The sequence below is a fragment of the Heliconius melpomene genome, chromosome 3 (genome assembly GCF_056956725.1).
Source record: "Heliconius melpomene rosina isolate 202511_hmr_F chromosome 3, ASM5695672v1, whole genome shotgun sequence".
In the NCBI taxonomy this organism is placed as follows: Eukaryota; Metazoa; Arthropoda; class Insecta; order Lepidoptera; family Nymphalidae; genus Heliconius; species Heliconius melpomene.
The window spans coordinates 4,498,857-4,514,577 of record NC_140391.1 but is presented as its reverse complement, the minus strand read 5'-3'; the positions used below and the strand labels follow the sequence as shown (position 1 = coordinate 4,514,577).

Genomic DNA, 15,721 nt, shown 5'->3' with positions numbered 1-15,721 from the left:
TAAAGTATAATGATTTATTTAAAAAAAAATGATTTACGCTAAAAGTCAATATAGAAAATATTTCATACACAAAACACGAACAAATAGAAGTATCACATAGTTTATTAGTAAAGCGCAGGCTTGTCATTTTACCCATTAAATTTTTACTAACATATTCACCGTATCAAGGTGTTTATTGATTTCAATTACCATTCTATAAATGAAAACTAAACTATTACAACTTATATACTTAGTATATTTACTTAGTATATAGTATTAATATTCACTAGTATACATATTATTTTGTAGTGAAAAACAAAATAAATATATTTGTCATACAATGTAACAATCTGTATTTCGATTCGACTGTTTCTATCAAATTATTCGCATCTCTACGCAGATATAAACAACTCCATTCGGCAGTTTTCGTCGACAGCCGAATGTTGCCGAATATCTCTATTTTACGACGGTCACGTAGCAGCTCAGTCGCGTCGTAGCCACCGTAGCGGTTGCGTGCCTACGTCCAGTCTACGACAGTACGTAGCGCTCAATAGTCTCAGATAACACATTTTTTAATGTTATAATTAAATAGTCTTTTGTGTTTATAAAAAATGGTGTAAGTTTGAAATATCTATGGATATCTATAGGAAAAGGTAAGTTCATTTTGTACAAGAAAATACTATATTTTATATTGTTTTTTTTATATATCTGAATTATTTATTTATTTGTCATAAACGTTACAATGTTGGTTTATATATTTTGTTACTGTTTTTTTTAATAAATTTAATTATCGCGAACATTTATTATTTATTTGTAATATTTCTATAGCACTGTAAATCGATATTAAAAATTAAACCATAGTAAAACTATTAAAACAAGAAAATCATTTTACAAGAATTATAATTATTATATTTCAAAATAAAAATAAAATTATAATATTTTTTCTTCTAAGATTTTTTATTAAATAAGAAAAGCTTATCAAGCGCGCCTCATCAAAGCGCGGCGTTGAGTTACGTTATTTAACAAGCAATGCCCACAGGATTCGGCTGAAAATGAGTAACATAGAATTGTCTTAATGGGAACAGAGTACCTTTACACTAGGTTCCAAGGCTTTACCTACCCTGTTATGTGCGTGACACACCGTGAAGCTAAAGTAATGTCTCTTCAGTAGCTCTTTAAGTAAAATGCCATAGGTACGCGGTATATTATTAATTTATTATATAAATATGTATATATATTATTATTTTTATTTTCTTTTGTATTTTTTTGTGAACGAAGTTACTATATATATAATTGTATGACATAGTGGGTACATCTTATAGAGTGAGCGGAGATAATGTAGTGCTCTTGCCTAACGTAACTGTGACTCTGAAATCCTTCTTTTTTTAATCCGATAGAGATATCCGATATATAATAGTTAAATTAAGCAATACATATTCAAAATGTACTAAAATGGTATTTATTGTATTGAAAAGTGTTTCACGCTAATACGGTTTTCATTTCTAATGTAGGGAGTAAAATAGTTAATTAATTATTTTCAACGCTGTTGACAGCTGCTTTAACACCAAGGCTATTTTGCGTGGTGCGTTTAAAACTGAAATATTATTAAATGAAAATATATTCATTCATAATATCAATAACAATATGCTCTTTCATTAAAAGTTGGTAATTTGTAACTACGTTGAATATATCTATATTAATAAACTTACGATTCTCGTAGTTTCTCCTAGGTGCTATTTTAAGATTTCTATATAAACTTTAGCATTCTATTCCGATATTATTTATGTATATTATTGTATATTACCTATATACAAATTTTGATTGTACATTGCTGAATCAATAGTTTAATTTGTGGAATAATCTCTTACTTTCTCATGCGGTTTTTCATGATTTACTGACTTTTATATACATTTATTAATTCTTTTTATCTTATAATTGTATATAATATAATAAAGCGATGGTCCAATATAATACGAATGCTACATTAAATATTCGGATGAAAGGGGCTGAGGAATAGGTAATAACTGTGCCTAATTTAGATTACTTTGGGTAATCAAAAGCAGTTGTGTAGGGTCGAATTACATACCATTACGGTTGCTTGAAATAATTGATGACGCCCCAGTGTTTTCGATTTGTATCAAATTTCTCACGTTGCGTTGGGATAATTGCTATCTGTTGTTTATTCTTACTCATTTCAATTTGTTTTCGTTTTACTCTTTCATTTGTTATATAATGGTAGGGTAGGCAATTTTTCATTAAAACATTTTGATTCCCCTCTTTCCGCCAAATTCCTAAAGATTTGCGTGTTGATTGGGGCAACTCACAAATACTCACTTCATTTCTCCGAGTTGGGATTCGAACCACAACTGTCAAGTTAGAGTCGCATGCTTGTGCCCCTGCGCTACAATGGTTTAATAAACAAAAAATGTTTGTATGCCTTTGCCACATCTTAGACATATAGTCTAAGATGTGGCAAAGGCCAAATGGATTATCTTAATATTAGAAAAACCGACTGTTATCTATATATATAAAAGGACTAGTCCTCACTGACTGAGGTAAGACGCGCGCACAGCCGTAACCGCTGAGCGTAGAAACGTGAAATTTGGACAGATGTTTACTTTCGTAATCTGGACATCCACTAAGAAGGGATTTTGAAAAATTTTAACCCTAAAGGGGCGAAATAGGGGTTGAAAGATAGTATGGAAAAAATTTTAAATCGGCACCGATTCTTATAAAATTTGAAATTCAGACTCTTAAAAGTATTTTACACGTAATTGAACACGTGTTTCATGGTTTTCTAGAATTCTTTCCATAAGGGTGCAAATAAGGGTTTGAAAGTTTGTATGGAAAAATTCTTAAATCACCACCGATTTTTATTAAATTTTAAATTTAGACTCTTAAAAATATTTCATTGAACACATGTTTCATGGTTTATTAGAATTCACCCCTAAATACGTAAGCGAAGCTGCGCGCGTCCGCTAGTATTTATATATTTATGTTTTTGTTTGTTCTTTTCTTAAAATTGATAAAATTTCAGGCAAAAAAATATATATAAAAAGCAATGTAATATATAAAACAGAAGATGCTTAAACATTAAAAGTATTATGTTTGGTATAATCTATTTAAATTCTGCTTATTTTTTTTAAATCTTTGCAAATAGCTCATATCTTATGAGACCACCTAGTGATATCTTTCATATTTCATTGGGGAATCCACCATTGAGTTTGAGGTTTCCAAGTCATACAAATCTCTCAACTCTATTTTAGTATCAACACCTTATTTATATATAATTTGGATATTTACCTAAATTATCAAATTCGATACAGAAATTTACAACAGCGAAGTCAAGGGAACGATCAGTGGAAGTATCGATTTGGTTATTTGCATTACAAAAACCCTCATAAGGGGAGCATTAACTCCAGCCGTCGGGCGCACGTGACGGTGCCGGTGGGGCGCCGCGCGCCCTCTGTTTTGCACTTACTGCGTATTTTCTCATTATTCAGTATATGAGTATTTCTCATTTAAGTGCTATCATGTTTTCTGATTATATTTTTATTTCAATTGTATACATTTTCGTTGTATTTTCTTGTAATAATAAGAAATTAATAGATACATTTATTTATAACTAATCGCGCCTTCTCCAATGTTACGTAGAAGAAGAGAAGAGAATTAGAAGATAACGATTAGTTATATATTTAAGTATGGTTATCTACATGTTACACGTTTAATAAATTGTTATTTAAATCTTTTGGGATACTAATTGATTTTCCTGGAAAATAATGTGGAGTTAGATAAATGTTTAGTTATTCCATATCTATCTAGGTAGGCAGTTGTGTTTTGATATCTTGTAAACTATATGCACTTAAAAAAATCAATTATTTGGAAATCTCAGACAAACAATTTTATTTACTAAGTAAGTAATTATATTTTTCTCCTTCTATTATTTTTTTTTATCGTTATAAGAAAATAAATAATAGTATAAAATAAATATATAAACGAAAATTTAATAAATATTTGATGTACAACAACACTAATGTAACCATTCTTTGAGTATAAATAAATAAAATGTGCCTTTGAAACAAAATTTTCAAATAATACGACATAAAATACGTTTTCTAATATAATTAAAATAACGTAATGCATTATTCATTCAATCTCGCACTCGCTCGGATCTTAATTTTCCTCCGTCGTGCACAATCATTTCTACGTCATAAAAGAAGCTAGAGATAAATAAATTATGACCCCTCAACTCTGTTGAAGACTTCAAATTCAATTCCAGTAAGGTTCCTGAACCTTATTTTGTAGATGAATTCTATATAAAATACTTCAGTTTTCACGTGAAAGCCTTTTACCGTGTTAAATAAAGACCGGGCGCCAAAAAGCGTACGTGCCAATCACGCGTACGCGAGGGCTTTACTTTTTCATAAAATGTTATGGAGAATGAAATTAAATAAAAATCTTTATTACTTTTTCCGCCGTTTGTAGGTATATTTTGATTTTATAGATTTAATAATTTCTGTAATATTAATCATTGATGTATTAAGTATTATAGATATCTTGTAAAGTACTATATTCTAGTGTGTGAATGTGTCTATATTAGATTATTAACTTTTACAATAGAATAAAAATACTTATAAGAGGAATAAAAATATAAAACAAGTAAATAATCATTATTATTTTAATTAGAGTTAAGAATGTAATGGTAGAGAGTAGTGTATTTCAAATTTGAAGAAAGATTTTTCTGTCACAACTTTACTTTTTTCTTATATTTTCAATACACTAAAAACATTATGTAAGTTTGGTTTTTAACTATTTTATAACATAAATTATGTTTATTATAAGCTACGCTATAAATATTATACAGCATTAATTATTTAACTGTAAAAGAAATAAAACATAAAGGACTAATGAAAATTAATAATAAATCCTAAAATAATTAAATAAGTTTTCTTCGTCACAACTCTTAAGATTTCCGACAGGATAAAGTAATGCGTTCATAACTTTTAAGATCGTACGGGTAATTGCAAAAGTTTAATTATTACCATTAAGCCAGACATAGCTATTTTCTTGTTATTTGAAAGTGCTTGCTCCCTTTTTATGTATCTAAACAATGAGTGTATAAAATAATTAAATTAAATTGTTAGAGACCACAGTGACGCAATGGCACAGAAGTGTGATTGCAAAGGTTATGAGTACGATTACTACTTGGGGGAGTTAATTATTATTTATTATTATTTTCATTTTCTTCACTCTGGTAACAGACAAAGCGCGGCGTTGAGTTCAGTCCCTCAAAATGCAATGCTTTGGAAATTCGGCACAAAGTGGGGACCAGAATCTCTTAACACTAGGTTCCCTCTGACTACTCTGGTATATATTGGACACAGAGAGAAATTGAAAAAAAATGTGGATGTTGGATATTACTATAAAAATATAGCAATCGCGTAATAGCGTATAATACGAAAACATTAAATTTTTAACTATAGCTTAATTGGCTGAAGTATGAAGACGCGTTATTCGATTTTTTAAACCTTATTATTATTTCTTTACAATTTTAATATTCCCATTATATCAAAATAAATGGTTTTAAAATTAACTAAATATCAATCCTACGTAGTATTTTAACTGTCTATAATTATTAGGTGTCTAATAATTAGCATTAAATAACTCATTCGTAACATAGTTGCTAATTACATGGAGGATATATTCTCGAACTTAAAGTATCGATATGTGTAATTAAGATTCATGTATGCATAAACTATAATATCGTTAGTTAGTCAAGTTGTTTGTATTATATAATAATTGTGTCATATTGACTTTATTAATAACGATATTTTAAACATGATAAATAAGGTAAAACCGGTTAAGTGCGAGTCGGAACATCCACCAAGGCTTCCGTATCAATTTCAGGATTGTAGATCAATGGGAAGTAAAACTAATAAGAACAAAATTATTGTTTAGAAGCTTATATTTTTATGCCTCATGATCATTAAATATATGATATTAATTTCTTTGATACCTCCACGCGATCTTGAGATAAAATATGATCTTGACAGACTTACAACAAAGTGATCGTATAAGGCTTCCATTTAATCCTTTTAAAATACGGAACCCTAAAAACCACAAGAACAAACTAATATTAATTCGGTAAATCCGGAGAAATTATTAGATGAAAGTTGTTCATAGTTCAAGTAGACTAATTTTCATTACGGACAGTTCCAATTAGCAGGAAATTGCAGTGCGCTCCTGTTAAGTGGATATGCAGTACGTGATTGTGAAGCCTTAAACCTTATTGTATTACCTCTGGCGTTGTGTTGCCTCGAAGACTTAATGAGCTTAAGGGAATTCTTGGCGTACTGTGAAAATATACTGTGCTTTTTCTTTATTTTTTCTATGAGCTTATGTATATAATAGTATATTAATAGGGTTTTTTCTCAGCTTCAGCAGAGGGGGCTTAGTGTTAAGAGACTCTCTGATTTTCCGCCGAATACAATTTAAATATTTAATTACCTCGAGTGCGATTCGAACCCAAAACCTCTCGTGTTTACAGCCACAAGCTTGTGTTCCTGTGCCATTACTGGCCTAAATACGTGTACGTATAAAATGTTGTTGATATAGAAAATAGTAATAAATAATATAGATAAATTGACTCATTTTCATTTCTTTTTTCTTATCAAATACATAGATACTTTAGATAACAATTATGTTACTTAAAATAACAAAAAATAGTTAAATACTAAAAATACTTAAATAATAATAATAATGAATTCATTTGTAATAGTCACAATAAAAATTAAATTTATATGTACATTTTTCAATTGAAAACTGAGGGACATTTACGTATTGTTTACTGTATTGGATACATATTCCATTAGATTTCTAACCAATCGACGAAATTGGTTTTTAATTGGGACGAAACTTCGTGAAATACGTTTGATGTATTGTTTGCGCAGCTTGATTGTTGTATTTTTTGTCATATTTTCTGTTAGTGTATCAGTTTTTATGTTTTAAATTTTAAAAATTTTGCTTCCTAAATATCGACAATACCTCGTTTTACTACTAAAATATCCTTTAATATAAACCGTTTCATATTTGCTTTACTTTTTTAAAAAAGCAGCCATCGAGGTACTTAGATATGTTTTGAAAGACAATTTTTTGCCCTTTTTACAAGTAGGGTAGCAGAGGGATCTAGGGCTAGGGATAGTGTTAAGACACTTCGTTGCCCCTTTCTCAACGAATTCTGGAGGCGTTGCGTGACAAGACAGAGGGAAGAAATGAAAAAATAAATATTTCATTTCTTTGAATGGGAATCGAAACTACAACTTTTCCGCGTTTACAGTCACACTGTGCTCCTACGAGTACGTCATTTCTTGGACTATGATTATTTTTCTTCGAAAAAATATTTGGATTTCATGTAATTTTTAGTTCTATATCTATATTAAGTAAAAATGTACCGAAACGCTTCTGAAAACTTTAATAATAAAAGTGTGTAATGCAGGGGTAATTTATCTTGCAACGCCAGCCGCACGTGCTCCTATCGGTTATGTAAAATGTATTAAATTTTAGTTCCAATATTGACACATATGTTCTATTATATATATATTTTTTTTAGCTTCACGCTATATCCCGCACGTAACAGGGTAGGCAGAGGGAACCTAGTGCTAAGACCCTTTCTTTCCCCATTTTTCATCGAATTCTCGAGGCAAAGTGGCGGAACTCAACGCCGCCAGAGCTATAAAATAAAAATATTAAATATTTCATTTCCCCACTTAGGAATGGAATCCATAACCACCCAGTTTAAAGTCATAAGGTTGCGGCCTCAATGCTTTAGAATATTAATATTGACATGAATTTATTTCTTCAATAACAAAACCATATTTTACAAGCCGGAGCAATTTAAAACGCAACTTTTATTTGCAATCGCTTGTAAACTGCGCATGGTGGAATCAATTCCATTGTTGGCGTTGCCAGCGCAACAAATTCATCTGAACTTTGAAAGTTACAGATCAGCGATTACTTTATCTATTCAAATAATAGTCGATGGAATTATTTGCGGTGTATTAAAGAATAATATTTGTATTATACTAAAGAATTATATATTTTTAATTTATGTACATTTTAATTAAAGCGAGATAAATTACATAGTTTCAGCAAGAGTGGAAATATTTTTTCTGAATTAATGATAGGGGTTTCTTTACGTTTTCATCTCTCACAAAAACAAACATTAATAAGTCTCTCATCTCGGCTCATGCAGACATAGCGTGTGCCTATGGCTGGGCTCTCCAGACCAGACTATGAACTAAGAGTTAAACCCAAGCCAGCTATACTATAATGGCAATAATATATTAATTATCTAATTTTATGATATTCACTAAAATCTTATCAAATACATCAACCTTACTATTACAGTATTCATGGATGAAGAAGAAAAATAACTCTCGCCAAATTATCCTTTAAATAATGTATAATGTAACAAGAAAGATGGATAGAAAACTGATACAAGTGCTCATAGTGGCACTTGCCATACACGTAATTACTGCGAGAGTGATGTGTCCAAGTCATCCTAACTGCGTTTGCGGTGGCACGTTCGCTGTTGAACTCAATTGCAACATTGACGGTAAGTGCACTTAAATGCATCCACAAATGCAATTATCGATTTATTTTTGACTTCAAACTCGTGAAACATTGATGGTAGAAATTACAAACTGATACGAGAATTCTATTTCAGGTCGTATAGTGAAAATAAATCTACTTCCAAGTACTTATATAAATGTGAAATGTGAAAACGCTACCACGCTAGATTATACAAAGTTGCCAAAATGTGCCAACGAGCCAAACACTTTCAAATCTGTCAGCTTTAAGGACTGTCCGTTACCAACGTCGTCTTTTAAAGATATTCTTAATCATATGGGTGTGTCGAGGACTATGTCCTTAATATTTCAGAATACAAAGAATCTTTCAGGATATTTTAGTAGAAAACAATTTGCTGGATTGCAATATTTAACAAAGTTGCTGCTATCAGTAAATGGAATTACTCATTTGCCAGACGATCTGTTCACAGACATAAATAGTTTAACATGGTTGAACATACGTTGCAACAACATTAACTTATCTGAGGAGCTCTTTAAGCCTCTTGAAAGATTAGAGACTTTAGAAATAAGCCATAATCATATGACGAATATGTCATCGAATATTTTTTCTCATTTATCATTATTACGAAAACTGTCGTTATGGCAAAGCAATGTAACTTGGTTCTCAAAAGACTTTTTTACTGGCGTAGATGTTCTTGAGGAATTAGATTTGAGTTCCAACGGGCTGAATGAACTTCCCACATCAATTTTTAAACCGTTAAGAAAATTAAAAAAACTTACTCTATTTTCCAACAAATTCTCAACGCTGCCACAGAATTTGTTCGCAACCAACAGCAAGTTAGAAACTGTTATTATTCTTAATAACGACGTAAAAATGAAAGAACTACCAAGAAATTTGTTTGGAAATTTACCTAACTTAAAGCAAGTATATATTCAAAGAAGCGGAATAGAAGTCATACCGTATGATATTTTTAACAACTCACCTCTCATAACAAACATATCATTAGCGTATAACGACATGGTAGTCATTCCGGAATCAACTTTTAACGATCAAATCAACTTGCTGGAATTAGACTTAAGTCATAACAACTTGAGAAGTTTAGAATCAAAATTGTTCTCATCATTAGTAAGACTTGAAAAATTAAATTTATGCCATAACTCCATTGAAGAAATTTCTAGGTAAGCTTATTCTATATATGTATACATATATCAGTTTATTTTGTTTTATATAATTTATCAAATGTAAATTTAAATTTATTTCTTCCAGTTCTACTTTTTCATCTCTACTGAGCTTGATATCTTTGAACATGGAACACAACAATTTGAAGACGATATCATCATATCTATTCAGTAGCAATAAACAAAGGTTGTCTGTATCATTAGCATACAATCGGCTTGATTTTGAGAGTAAAGAACTCAAAAATAATTCTTGGACAGTGATACGAGCATCTCCGTTTGCAGAAACCTATAATCTTAAAATGCTTAACTTAAGTCATAATAAATTTAAAATATCTTATAAGGATTGGTGGATCAACGGACATGAAAGCTTGGATATCAGCTACAACTCAATTGAATTTCTTTGGGTACGAAGTTAAAATTAATTTACATTTAATTTTTTCATGCTTATATATATACACTAATGTTAATAAGATTTTGTCATTTTAGGATGATACAAGACATAAGGAAACAATTGAGGCTAATACTAAAATGAACTATGGGGAATTATTAAAAAAACCAATGAAAGAGGTTTGGATATCGAATAACCCTTTGAGTTGCAGGTGTAAAAACTTTCTTTTCGTTAATTTTCTAAAGGAAAACTTGAGAATAAAGGTTAGTAATATAATTATTTTTATTGTAAATGTTCTTTACATGATTGAATATGGAAATTTTAGTAATAAAACAAAAATAATTTTGTGTAGTGATTATTACGTGATTTTTGTTATAATCTATCTTTGTATATTTTAGGTCGTAGACGACACTTTATTTCAATGCCCAATTTGGACAAGTGAGTCGTGCTATCTAAGGTTTATTATATTTATTTCCCTTGTCACGACATCACTTTCGCTATCAATAATTACCATAATTTTATACTTCGTGTACAAGAAGGAAATTCATACGTTGATAAAACAGAAATTTCAATATTTCTCCCAACAAAATAATACTATTGATCAGCCAAAAAATATAATAGTGAAATACACTGAAAACGATGAAGAGTTTGTGCTAAAAGAGATCTTACCAGAACTGAGAGAACATAAAAATTTTAAAGTGCAAACAAAACTTATTAATAAAAGTAGCGACGGTGATAGTTTCATGAAGCATTTCAGAAATAGTTCCAAAGAGAGCGACAGTATCCTGGTTGTATTTTCCCCAAGCTACTTAACGTCAGCTTACAGTCATGTAAACATAAAGAAAATTCGGGGTGAAATGTTGAAAACGAAAAACACGCTTTACGTATTTACCGATATTGGACCCGAAAATTCGATATACGCTTTTCTAAAAGAGCAGCGAGATCTACGCACAACTATACTGTGGAGTGACCCAAATTTTTGGAATGTTCTTATTTCAATGTTATCAAACAGAACCATGAAGAAAAAAGTACGATTCTCATCAGGTCACGATATAAGAACGAAAATAAATAATTCTATGAATCCAACCAAAAACAAGCTAGCAGTAAACAATGCATTTACAAGATTACCCGATTGGCCGGATGTGTATAATTCTAGTACATTTGCACACAGTCAGGTTTAATAACATTTTCATTTCTAGTGAGGTAAAGACTGACTTCTTCGCTATAAACGATGTAAATCTCACGTTTCGCAGTTTCAGATCACATACACTTAGATAATTTTGTTACGATACGATTATAATATGTAACTTGTAAAAACGTGTTAAATTAAGATATTGTAAAACTAATTAATTGTGTAAAATTTTTACAAAAAGTATTTAGAATGTACGAATAATATAAGGTCACGTCAATGTATTGTTTTTGATGTACTCCACTCAGTAGTTTCAGGTCGTCATTTTTCTTGTATGATGGTTAAACCTTCGATTCATGATTAACTTCAAAGAAGTATAACATTTATAATGTAATCTGTATTTAATCATTAATTTTTATTATGTATGTAAATATATTATAAGATTGTATTACTTGACCCATTTAAGTTTCAAGGAAACTGCATATTGTTAATGAGTTGTAAGCTACAGCTTGAATAAACCAAATAATTTAATTAAGATTTTTTTGTTTTATTTATACCTCTAGCAAAAGAAAAATATATAATTTTGTTCGCAAGATGAGATATAAAATAAGAAATTTAGAAACAATAATAATTGTTTTTTTTTTTTAACAAACAAATAAAACAACAAAAACATAATTGAAATAATTATTACTTATTAAATAAATTTTCATATCATAAAATAAACTGGTAATAATTAAATAAATTATGCATAACCAATAAACTTTATTATTAACACCCTAAAAGTAATATCCCTCTGGGGATGTAATTTATTGAATTGAAACTACCTGTTATTTCTGTAACAAAATTATTAAACTCAATTATTTATTAATAACTTTGTGTTCATTGAATCATCTCAGAATTTTAATTGCACGTACGTAATTTGTAATTATCTCTTTATATTAAAATATAAATTTTGTAATTAAGGTATAAAATTTCAATTTTCATATTTTTTTTATAGCTTCACGCTATATCCCGTGCATAGCAGGGTACGCAGTGGGACCCTGGGAACCTTGTGTTGAGGCACTCCGTTTCGTTCTCCACTTTCCGCAGAATTAATTCAGAAATTATAAATATTTCATTTCCTCGAGTGGAAATCGAACCCACAATCTGTCGCGTTTTTCTCGTACGTTTATGCTCTTGCGCCAAGACTGGCCTCACTTTTGACTTTCAACAATTTTGATTAAGTTTATTGTATTTGGATTTTGTATGTATAATTTCACTATAAAGCGTATCAGATACACAACGATTCTGTTTGTACTACACATAAATATTAATTCTAGGACAAAAGTTCCTTTTACACATATAAAAATGACAAAGCACTGCGTTAAGTTCCGCCATTTGGTGGAAAGTGAGGAACGGAGTGTTATAATACTTATTTGAATCTTATATTAGTAACAAGGGAAAATTGATAGGTGTATTAATAAGTTTAACAGTATCTCTCATCAACTACAAAAAAAATGTTTTCCAATAATAAAAAGGGTTCCCAAAATACATTGTTTATTATTCATAATGTCCGTTTTATTTGTATTTTGGCTTTCGATTTAGAATCTTTTATAAATGAGCCCATGTCCTTTGGTCTCCGGAAATTGCATGTGAGCATTCGTGTGAAACCCCTGAGCCGGGCGGTGGGTGGTGAGTCGAAATCGACCGCATTATTTATGCCCCCCGTGGAAACTGGCCTTTCCTGGACGTACCAAGTGCACGGCCATTCTTAATTCAGTACGATTTTTTTAAATGTTAATATTTGATAAAAACTAAAGAAATCTAATACTAATCTTTTAATCTAAGAAGCAGATAAAATTAATTTGACACCATGGTAGCGAAACGTGTGATTGTAAACGCGACGGTTATGGGTTTGATTCCCACTCAGGAAAATGAAATATTTAATACCTTAATTTTCTCGCTATGGTAATAAGGCAAAGCGCGGCGTTAAGATCTGCAACTTAACACGCAATGGCTTAAGAATTCGGAAAATGTGAAACAGAAGCGACTCTCTATTCCTCTCATAATGAACGAAGTTCCTAGGTTCCTCCTGTCTACTATGCCATGTGCATGATACAGTGAGAACCTAACAAAATAAATAAAGAAACATCATTAACAGCATCAAACCGACTTGGTTAAATAAGAGCTTTGTGAGAAAAGACACATTGATAAATTGCCACTTTTAGTAAAAGAACAGTATATGATGACAATCAAATTTCATATAATCAATATAGTTGTTAATCCAAAATGGCCGTTGTTTTGTGTTGACGCGTACTCTAGTGCCAAATAACATCTCTAGAGTTTGAAGATAGAGTCGGAAGCTGGGGAAGGGACTTTGGAACTAAGGAAGATAGACAGGTCGTGATTGTATTCATTTGATTTGTACTGCTGTCCTGGCCCAAGCACTCTGGTGTTAAATAACATGGAGAAAATGAAAATTATATAATAGAGAGATTGAATAATAGAGAAATGCCCTGCAATAATTATGCGTTTAGTTAAGCATGCGTTAAGAGAAAATTAGAAATAAAAATAAACTATACATGAAAAAAAAAACATTTTTAAAAATAAACTTTAATTTAAAAGAACTTACCTTTTGCTGTAGTAAAATAAAATAATAATTTTATGAAACTGTAAAAACTTGTATTGCACAAGTAATTTATTAAGTTTTAATTATCTGTTTTATGAGCTACTAGCTTGTTTTTAAGAAAGTTACTTTTATTTATATTTTATTAATATTTATTTAAAAAAATATGAATTAAAAAAGACTAATTATACGTTATTTATAAATATAGTTTTTACGGATATATCAAATAGACGCAAAAGAGGGTAAATAGTTACATTACACGCCGCGGGCATCCCTAATTATTATAATTTAAAATCAGAGCGGTCTGATTTCGTTGATCGATACTCATGAAAAATGCATTAACTGTAACAGATATTTTGTATTGTATTTAATATCGTATTTAAAATCAGGAACATATTTTATTATATAAATATAATTAAAATAAGAGCACGAGCGATAACTTCGTTATAATTGCATATTTTGATGATAAAGTTAATTTATCTATTAATGATGCACGGGCGTGATGAAATTAAATAGTTAATATGTACATTTCTTCGCTCTCGCGCGGCGTTGAGTTTCGCCACTCAACATGCAAAGCACCAGAATTCGGCGGAAAATTTTGAAGCAAAATGGCTTAACACTAGTCTCCCTCTGCCTATTCTTTATATTTTCTTAAACACTTATGTACAAATTACTAGAAACCTAATAAAAGACAAAAATAAATCAAACTTGTTTTTGAATAAAATAATATCTTAGTCTTACATTTAGTTATAATAAAAACCATAATATATCAACAAAAAACGGTATTTTTTATAGGATCCCATCTAAAATGGAAAAAATCTGTGCTTCAATATTATTTTTGTACCTCGATTTAGCTGTGATTGATGGCAACAAATCGTATGTCAAAAAAATGCTACCAGTGTAACGTGTGACAGCTTCCTATTATTCTTGTCATTCCTCAGAATACAAAAACTGTGCAAACAGAATTTCATTCACAATTGATAACACTCTTGCTATTTTTGACAATAACTAAATAAAATATAACTAAAAAAGGTTATTTTTAATTTGAAAACTTTACTAATTTTATATAAATATTTCTATTAATATAAAAAATATGAGAATATGCTTTATGCTATCAACAATCCTAGTCAACATTTCTCGTGGAGTTACGAAACTTACGTTGTTCCAACAATTTACAACTACTATTACTCTAGAAGATATTTCATTGTTGAAACTTGTTTTAAGTTTAAAAGTAATTCAAAGTTTATTCTTAAAGTGAAATGAATTTGAATTTCCTTAGGTCTGGGTGTGTTTCAGCCTACGAAGCTAAGTAAGCCGCATTGTCTCTATACATTATTTATACGAGGCCTTGTATTTGCTAACTTCAGTATTACTGCTTGAAGTCAACGAAGTTGGTCTGTAGTTACTTATTTGAAACTTGTCAGTATAAAAATACTTTGATAGGGTGAGTACGGAAAAATAGTGAAAACTTTGTTCATTTTAGAATAAGGAAGTTTTGTAAGTAGTACGAACATTCGTACGTAAAACTATCGTATTTCTTGTACTTATTTATACTAGGAAAAAATAAAGAGGTAATATTATTTACTGGTATTTTGTATTCTCCCATATGCTATTCCTTTTTTCTGCCAGCATATATTTATTCCTTGAAAAAAAAACAGATATTATTATAATAACACGTTAAACGTAAGTAGTACGTAAGTTAAACGTACCTGAAATGACCTTCAAAGGACCTGCGCAGAAAAACAGAAAGAACAGTCGCAAACTACGTGATAAAATATCAACAAATTTTATTAAAGTGGCGATCAATAACGTCACAGGGCAGAGCAGACGTCGACCTCTCGTAGGTCTTACGG

At 30.2% G+C, this 15,721-nt stretch overlaps 1 protein-coding gene across 1 annotated transcript; it reads left to right on the top strand.

Annotated features, from left to right (window-relative positions):
• The first annotated feature begins 492 nt into the window (after nucleotides 1-492).
• On the top strand, nucleotides 493-11,800 carry LOC146539904 (uncharacterized). Its single transcript, XM_085207664.1, has 6 exons — nucleotides 493-632; nucleotides 8,386-8,593; nucleotides 8,705-9,746; nucleotides 9,835-10,150; nucleotides 10,233-10,397; nucleotides 10,533-11,800. Exons 2-6 carry the CDS (start codon nucleotides 8,437-8,439, stop codon nucleotides 11,313-11,315), a joined length of 2,463 nt encoding a protein of 820 aa, XP_085063790.1. The 5' UTR covers nucleotides 493-632; nucleotides 8,386-8,436; the 3' UTR covers nucleotides 11,316-11,800.
• Nucleotides 11,801-15,721: the final 3,921 nt, after the last annotated feature.

Excerpts from the sequence above, each read along its gene's own strand:
- LOC146539904 (XM_085207664.1), top strand. The coding sequence starts at position 8,437 with ATGTATAATGTAACAAGAAAGATGGATAGAAAACTGATACAAGTGCTC. Across the intron at positions 8,594-8,704 it reads ACTCAATTGCAACATTGACG|GTCGTATAGTGAAAATAAAT; the intron begins GTAAGTGCACTT and ends ATTCTATTTCAG. Across the intron at positions 10,398-10,532 it reads AGGAAAACTTGAGAATAAAG|GTCGTAGACGACACTTTATT; the intron begins GTTAGTAATATA and ends TGTATATTTTAG.